This window comes from Anastrepha obliqua, chromosome 6, assembly GCF_027943255.1.
Source record: "Anastrepha obliqua isolate idAnaObli1 chromosome 6, idAnaObli1_1.0, whole genome shotgun sequence".
In the NCBI taxonomy this organism is placed as follows: domain Eukaryota; kingdom Metazoa; phylum Arthropoda; class Insecta; order Diptera; family Tephritidae; genus Anastrepha; species Anastrepha obliqua.
Genome location: NC_072897.1, coordinates 3358089 through 3367264, shown reverse-complemented (window position 1 = coordinate 3367264; position 9176 = coordinate 3358089). Strand labels below are relative to the sequence as shown.

The 9176-nt window shown below is 37.9% G+C and overlaps 1 protein-coding gene across 1 annotated transcript; it reads right to left on the bottom strand.

The window, feature by feature from the left end:
* Positions 1-4274: 4274 nt before the first annotated feature.
* LOC129249877 (uncharacterized) lies at positions 4275-5519 on the bottom strand. The gene has a single exon (XM_054889551.1). It carries the CDS (start codon positions 5517-5519, stop codon positions 4275-4277), a length of 1245 nt encoding a protein of 414 aa, XP_054745526.1.
* Positions 5520-9176: the final 3657 nt, after the last annotated feature.

Sequence of the window (9176 nt, the reverse complement as noted above, 5' to 3'; positions counted from 1 at the left end):
CTTCAGATTTTCTAAAATGCCTAAGGCAAAATACTTAAATGATGAGGAACGGGTATTGGTCAGTGTTTACCATGAGGAGGGCTATTCCAATCGTGAAATTGGACGAAAAATTAGAAGATCGGAAGGAGTTGTGCGTGCTTCCTTAAAGAAAGCAGACAATTATGGAATAAAGAAAGCAACATAAGGCAACACAAAATTGTCACAGCGTGACAAAAACAAAATAAAGTATGAGGCTACGAAAAATTTTTTGAATTGCACACAAATAAAAAATAAATTGGGTCTTCCTGTAACGGCAAAACACATTTCGCACATTTTACGAAGTGATGAAAATATAAAATGGAAAAAACCAAAGTCTAAGCCAATGTTAAAGGAACATCATAAAAAAGCTCGTTTTAATTTGCCCGTAAACACATTCATTGGACTACGGAATGGAGGAAAGTTGTGTTTTCGGACGAGAAGAAGTTCAATTTAGATGGCCCTGACTCATACTCATGTTATTGGCATGATCTACAAAAAAATAATGTACGCATGCCGAAGCGTAACTTTGGTGGTGGCAGTGTTATGGTGTGGGCAGCATTTTCGTCAGCTGGCAAGGCTCAACTGTTGCCTTTTGTTGCTTTCTTTATTCCATAATTGTCTGCTTTCTTTAAGGAAGCACGCACAACTCCTTCCGATCTTCTAATTTTTCGTCCAATTTCACGATTGAAATAGCCCTCCTCATGGTAAACACTGACCAATACCCGTTCCTCATCATTTAAGTATTTTGCCTTAGGCATTTTAGAAAATCTGAAGAAATTAGGTTAAAAAATTTAATTTAACTAAGAAATTTGAATGAATGTGTAAAAAAATTGTAAGAATTTACCAAAATATTCAGTTACAAATAATATTCACAAGTTAATCACTTTTAACTTCACTACTGCACTCTTTAACAAACTATGCGTTTATACGAATATGTAGCATTTTTAAGCACAATTTTAAATAGAGACCCGTTATTTTACAACAAAAAGCAATAGATAAGAAACAAATGCAACGATGGTTTACTGTTACCTTAACGAATAGTTTGGAAGAATATTTGTTGTTATTGTTGTAATCTTAAAACAGTTCTAAGGTAAACGAAAAAAATGCAATGCGTTTAAACGAAAATGTAGCACTGTAGTATAGACAACATATCTTATAAGGTATATGGTAAATATTAATATACCATACATTTTTTCCTTCATATATAATAAAAAAATTAATAATAATAACATTAAAACAACAGGTATTATAAACAAACTTGGTTTTATTTTAAATTCTTCAAGTGAATCAAATTAATAGTAATCAATAAGAAGGCATATGCAAATACAAATACGTGAATTTATATATGTACATATGCGCATATACATACATATATACGCTCACTTAAGTAGGAGGGAGCAAGATGTCGAACGTTGCCGCTCGTTTGCTTTGTTTGCTTTGTCGTTCGTTCCGTGCTTTCGCTTGCAGTTCATTCAATGCAATGAGCAAGGTAACGGCAATGAGCAAGGTAACTACATATGAGCAAGGTAACACTAATGAGCAAGGTAACACTAATGAGCAAGGTAACACTAATGAGCAAGGTAACGACACATTTTTTCGTGCGTGCAGCCTGTTAAATCGAATTATAAGACGTTATCACGTCAAAAACTTTTTCTTCATTTTTGGTCTTTTACCGAGATTCGAACCAACGTTCTCTCTGAATTCCAAATGGTGGTCACGCACCAACTATTCGGCTACGACGGCCGCCAACTCGTTCTACTGCACCATTAATTTCACGCTTCTGAAATTTGTGAAAGGATTAGCAATCTTAGCGAAATTTCTGACACATTTTCTGTAATAAGCCGAGATTCGGAGAAAGCTGTTTAATTCTTTCAAGTTCTTGGGTGGCAAAATTTCCTTTATTGCAGATATTTCTTCAGAGTTGGGCAATATTCTGTAATGGCCCTAACATGCCCTAAGAATTCCATGTGTTTTGAGGAATTATATTTTTCATAGTTCACTTTTAATCCAGGCATTTGGAAAAGTTGTTCTTCCCTATTCTTTCGCAATATTAAAATATCGTTAATGTAGGCGGCCTTTGCCGATCAAATGTTTTAGTAGTCGTTAGTCGTAAGCAATCTCCTGATTTGAGCACAATTCCCATTCTAATGTTGCTAATATTTTATTACATAAATTTTCACGCCAAAAATCATTGTAACATTAAAATATGTATTAGATATTATTCTAATAAATTTTTACTATAATTTCAGATATTTTAACACACATATTGTTGACGCGGATCGCTTAAAGAAAACACACCGTTTCGTTTCAAATAGATTCTTATATTAATTTAACAATTAGCGCGGTTGCATTTATATACATTCTCTAAAGCGGTAAGTTATGCGGTAAAAACATAAGGGATGGGATGAATAACAAAAGCAGTAAATAAAACCTAAGTTCAAAGACCTAATTAAACAGCAATATGTACCTACGCATGTACATACGTGTAAGAAAAGGATATGCGGTAATTGCGGGATGAATAACAAAAGCAGTAAATAAAATCTAAGTTCAAAGACCTAATTAAACAGCAATATGTACCTACGCATGTACATACATACGTGTAAGAACAAAGGATATAGCAGAAAATAGAATATAACAAAAGCGATTAAGTGTTTACATTGCTGACATTAACCCTTAAGTAATATTATAAAAATTAAAACTGAAATTAAATGCATAGACGGACTCAACATACCGCCGCCCTTGAACTATCTCAATAAGTTCAATATAGAAAATTACAAATTATAGGAAAGAAAAATATGAAAAGCTTAATAACATTTATGATTCTACCTTTCGTTGGTAGAGGGCAGAGCTTTACTATGGGCCGAACTAATTCGCCATGCGGAGTTTTCAGCGTAACCACTCTCACGCGTCCATCGGCGCCAGGGTGGCATTTAATAACACGTGGCAGCGTCCACTTCGTCGGAGGGGTAGGCTCGTTGAAGACTGCAACTACATCACCTTCTTCGATGTTGCGTGAAGGGCGAAGCCACTTGGTACGACGTTGCAAGTTGACGAGATATTCGTCTCTCCAACGGCGCCAGAAATGCTGTCTCATGGCAGAGATCGCTTGCCACCGCTGACGCAGATTTCCACGGAGCCCTTGACCCTCAGGCTCCGGGATAGATTTAAGCGGTTCACCGACAATGAAGTGGCCAGGTGTAAGTACCTCTACATCACCAGCGGCTGCAGAATTGTCACAGAGTGGGCGGGAGTTGACGCAGGCTTCTACTTCTCATAACACCTTTCAGATGATATTTTACTCTTTTTATTCCAATCTCCCAATACCCCCCCATATGAGGCGCGGACGGAGGGTTGAAACGCCATTCGATGTTAGAGTCTGCAAAAAAACGAACGGAGTTTGGTATCAGCCATACACCTTTCAAACGCAATTCGAAGCTCCTTCTCGGCCCCGACGAAATTCGTCCCATTGTCAGAAGAAATGACCTTGCAAAAACCTCTGCGGCTTACAAATCTTTGAAAGGCATTGAGGAAACTCGATGTTGATAGATCTCCAACAAACTCTAAATGCATCGCCCCGGTGCACATGCATATAAAAGCGCAGATATAACCCTTGGTGGCTTTCGCTCCTCTCCCATGAGTGAACTTGTAAGAATATGGTCCAGCAAAATCGACAGCAGCGTGGATGAAACAGCGTGCGTAGGTGGTGCGGATCGCAGGTAAATCCCCCATTGATTGTGCGGCGAGATTGCGGTGGAGACAGGTGCACTTTACGCATTTGCGATATGTGCTACGAATTAGGCTGCGGGCGCCAATAACCCAATATCGACGTTGCAGGATGGTTTGCATGATGCGGGGTCCTGCGCGTAATGTAATTTCGTGAATATCGCGAATGATCAGTTTCGCAAGTGGGCAGTTTTTTGGCAGGATAATTGGATGTCTTGCATCAGCAGCTACTTCAGCGTTCTTGATCCTACCTCCTACTCGCAAGACATTTTTCCCATCGAGATATGGCTGCAATGTCAAAATACTACTTCGAAGCGGAATCGGCTTTCTTCTGTTACAAAGAGAAATTTCATTAGAAAAATACAGTGATTGTGTATACCTTATCAAGCGTAGTTCAGCTTCGGATAGCTCTTGACAGCAGGGAGGACCGACCCGTTTAGCAGCGTTGATTCGTGTCTTAACACGAGCGTTGACGAAAAACCTTAACACGTAAGCAATGATGCGGCGCAGCTTGGAATACGATGAATATCTCATCAATACCGGCCAGTGGTCATCTGAGCTCGTAGCATGGGCGACGACCTGTTGACGAAATGAGCAACGGTTGTAGCGTTAGTTGTAGCGGCAGTATTATGCAACAGCGTGTGATGGCGTTGATGGCAAATCCTGCATGCAGATGTGCTGTTACACTTTGCCTTATAATGGCCTGAACTCAAGCAGTTCATACACACGCGCGATTCTCTCACAAATTTAGATTTACCGTTTGCGTCAAGGTCCCGAAATTTTTCACAACTGTATATTTTGTGCGGCCCGTTACAAAATGTACAGCCCGTGCTGTTCTGATCTTGCACTGCGTGAAACACATTCGTAGACTTACACACCGACGCGGTTTTACCCTTAGCTGGCACTAATACCGTTGACGATGATAGCATTGATAGAGAACGACATCTAACTTCTAAAAACGTGGACAGCTGTTCGAATGACGGAGGCTCATCAGTGACGAGTGATAGCCCCCATTGCTTTCGTGTCTCGAAGTCTAATTTATTGACTAGTTCGTACACTAGCCAATCGTCCCAAAACTCCACTGGACGTCCCAAAGCCTTAAGCTCGCGTATGTGTTGCTGGAAGGCGTCGATCACTCCCTTAATTGCGTCGGCGGTATCACTAGCTGCCCTCTTTACGTTGGCCATAGCTCTAAAATGTCCTTCAACTATAACGCTCATGACCTTATAACGCGATTTTAGTAAGTCCCAAGCTTCTTCATAGTTAACATCAAATATCTTAAACCCACTTATGATTTTTAACGCGTCACCCCTTAAACAACTGCGAAGATAGTGCAGTTTTTGACCATTTGACAAGGCGGCATTACAGTCGACCAAGGTAGAAAATGCGTCAAAAAAACCGATCCACTCCGTGGAGTCCCCAGAGAATTTGGGCAGCTCCATCTTTGGCAGCCGTATTGCTGCAGACACAGGCGTTGTCACGGACGCGGGTTGCGCTTCGGTACGACACTTCTGTACGCGATTAAAATTTGCTAAAGCCGTAGAGTACCACGTCTCAGCTTGAATTCGCACACTTTCTTCAATTTCTGCATTGTCACTTCCACACGAAATTTCGACCGCATCTTGAGCGCTATTAAAACGAGTCCACTGCTCACTGAGCAGTTGCATATAACTTTTTATGTTTTCTGCATCCATTGTAAAAGCATCGTCCGTACTCTTGGCCATATACCGCTTAATGGCGTTAAGCGCGGAGTCGCGTGTTTTTACGGAACTCGACATTTTTTTTTTTTTTTTTTAGTAAATTCGAAGGACGATACTCGCACTGCTATCACGCACAAATCCACGCACTAATTTTTATTGCCTTGATATTCCTTTTTAAGAGATTCTTCACAATCTCAGGACTGCCAATGATGTGCTCCTTACAGAAATTACAACTCACAGAAATTCTGTATTTCTAATTGGATATCTTCAATTTTTTATCGCTTATATAGCTTTATTTTAATTGCATTTAAACCGTAAACCTACGTATTCAAAATTTTGCAATTTTGTTTCCTTTAATCACATTCGCAAACCCTTAGCCAAAATCTATTGGCTAAACTTTAAATATTCGCGGGCTTGACTTATCCGGCTCGAAGGACCAAAAATGTTGACGCGGATCGCTTAAAGAAAACACACCGTTTCGTTTCAAATAGATTCTTATATTAATTTAACAATTAGCGCGGTTGCATTTATATACATTCTCTAAAGCGGTAAGTTATGCGGTAAAAACATAAGCGGTAAAATATACAGTAATTGCGGGATGAATAACAAAAGCAGTAAATAAAACCTAAGTTCAAAGACCTAATTAAACAGCAATATGTACCTACGCATGTACATACGTGTAAGAAAAGGATATGCGGTAATTGCGGGATGAATAACAAAAGCAGTAAATAAAATCTAAGTTCAAAGACCTAGTTAAACAGCAATATGTACCTACGCATGTACATACATACGTGTAAGAACAAAGGATATAGCAGAAAATAGAATATAACAAAAGCGATTAAATGTTTACATTGCTGACATTAACCCTTAAGTAATATTATAAAAATTAAAACTGAAATTAAATGCATAGACGGACTCAACATACCGCCGCCATTGAACTATCTCAATAAGTTCAATATAGAAAATTACAAATTATAGGAAAGAAAAATATGAAAAGCTTAATAACATTTATGATGAATTAGTAGTTTCTTCGTGAAATAAGTCTCCTTTCGTTGGTAGAGGGCAGAGCTTTACTATGGGCCGAACTAATTCGCCATGCGGAGTTTTCAGGGTAACCACTCTCACGCGTCCATCGGCGCCAGGGTGGCATTTAATAACACGTGCCAGCGTCCACTTCGTCGGAGGGGTAGGCTCGTTGAAGACTGCAACTACATCACCTTCTTCGATGTTGCGTGAAGGGCGAAGCCACTTGGTACGACGTTGCAAGTTGACGAGATATATTAATGCAAGAATTCACATTATGGTACATATTTTAGACCACGTTTTCTTGATAATATATTTTTCTTAGTAACAAAAAAATTAGGTTGGAGGGTCTATACCCCCAACAATAATATCTTAAATCAGAAGCAAGATTATCATTTTAGTAACACTTAAAATACTTTTACAAGTAGAACTGCTCACAGTAGTAAAGTAGTAGTACTTTTCGTTGATAGGTTTCGAACATACAAGATCATCGCCTCTTAAAGGTTCAAACACACCTACTGAGTTAAATAGCTTCTTATTAAACAGCAGCTGAATTTGATCACTTCGTTGGAACAAACAAAGTTAGAAGCGATAAAAGCAATACGAAAAATTTACTGATAATATCTCTTTGCTTTATTGGGATCTTGTGAAAACCAGATGTTAATTCGAGTGTGGGAAAATACCTATTTAGACTCTCCTAAACTTATCAGTGTGCTAGAACCAACTTACACGATATCTTTTCACCCTGCGTTTTTTGCACATTTGCTTTTTTTTTCGTTATTATTTCAGCGGAAAATTTTCAAATTCGAGCAATAAAGCAGATGAGGAATTAATTTCCACTTTATTTGATTGTTACGAAAGCACAAATAATTTACCTAACAGAAAAAGAACAGAATGGGTGATATTTTGGAGACTAAAGCGAAAAGAAAAAGGATCGGTTATTTTGGTAAAAGAGCGGTCAATCAGTATATCCAACAGAAAAATTAGCTGCTACCGGCGAAACATTAAGGAGCACAAATCAGACTCTATTATCAGTGTGTAGAGCGATCTGGACACATTTTAAATATGATTATTTAAAGGTTTGTAAATAATACTTTTTTATTAGCAATAAAGAGAAAGTACAGGGTTGGCCATATTAAACTGACCCATTGAGTAACCCTATAACTTTTTACTGTAATTTGAAATCTAAGGTTTACGTCAACAAGCCAAAGACACTAGGCGCACTTAAGGCCAATATCCTACGGGAAATAGCCGCCATATCGGCCGAGACGCTGGCCAAAACTATGGAAAACGCCGAAAAACGGGCACATTACGCTATACGAGCTAAGGGCGACCACTTGCGCGATATCATATTCAAAAAGTGATGTAAACGAATCTCGTTGAACTAAATTAAATGTTTTTCACAATGAAACACAAAAAAATGTTTCTTTTTCCATATTTTTTTAATAATCACATGGGTCAGTTTAAGATGGCCAACCCTGTACATATCCAAATACGTGCTAAGGGCGACCACTTGCGCGATATCATATTCAAAAAGTGATGTAAACGAATCTCCTTGAACTAAATTAAATGTTTTTCACAATGAAACACAAAAAAATGTTTCTTTTTCCATATTTTTTTAATAATCACATGGGTCAGTTTAAGATGGCCAACCCTGTATATTAAAAAAGTATTAATCATAAATAAAATCAATTCATTCAAAAGAAATCTTCGTCGTCTGAAATACCAGTAGTCGGTACACTACTACATCATCCGATGTAGATATGCTAATGTTACTTGACATATACATATATATAGGTATATATATATAATTGGCGCTTACATCATTGTTGTGTGTTTGGCCTTGACATAGAGTAATTTAAAAATTCACTTGTAAAATTTTCATCCATATGTTTGTTCTAAATCGATTTTATAAATCGAATCGGAAAAATCGGCAACATCTGCAAAACCACATTATGAAGCCGTACTCATATAATAAATATATAAAAGAAAAATAAATATGTAATATTCGAATTTCACGAATGTTGTGAAGCATGCCTTCGGAATTTTGGCCAACAGATTCAGACTTCTACAGCATAAAATGAACATGTCCGTAGAAAATGTAGAGCTGATAATGAAAACGTGTTGCCTTTTACATAATACGGACGTTCAGCTACCGGGATGGATATTTAGATTCTGCACCCACTGTACCATCTGGCGAGCAACAACAAAAATCCAAAAGTGCTGATCAGTCCATAAGACAAGGATTTGAAGATTATTTCAATCAAGAAGGAAAACTACTTTCATTATTCAACCGTCTCCAAAGAATTTTCATTATAATCGTCAGCCTATAAATATGTATTCCTCTACGTATTAAAATAGTTGTATTCAAATAAATACATGAAAACTAATGCTAGAAATGTTGACTGTTGTTTTTCTTGTCGCTCAGGATGTCCTCAAAAATTCTACAATAATTGATCAAAACACCCACCCAGGGTGAAAAGTCATCCTGTAAATTGGCTCTTATTAATATCCGGTATAGGATATGCGTAAGGAACAGTTACCGCATTTAAGCGTTTAAAATCTGTAACTACCCTGTACCTTTTTTCTCCAAGGGGCCTGCTTCTTTGGCACTTCGGGAGATATAATTCTTTTCGATGGGCTAATTATACCTTCCCTTAATATATGATCTATTGTTTCTCTACATCCTTCTAAAATTTGTTGGATAAGGTA

What these genes read in the sequence shown, in the direction of transcription:
- LOC129249877 (XM_054889551.1), bottom strand. Translation starts at nt 5,519, where the DNA reads ATGTCGAGTTCCGTAAAAACACGCGACTCCGCGCTTAACGCCATTAAG.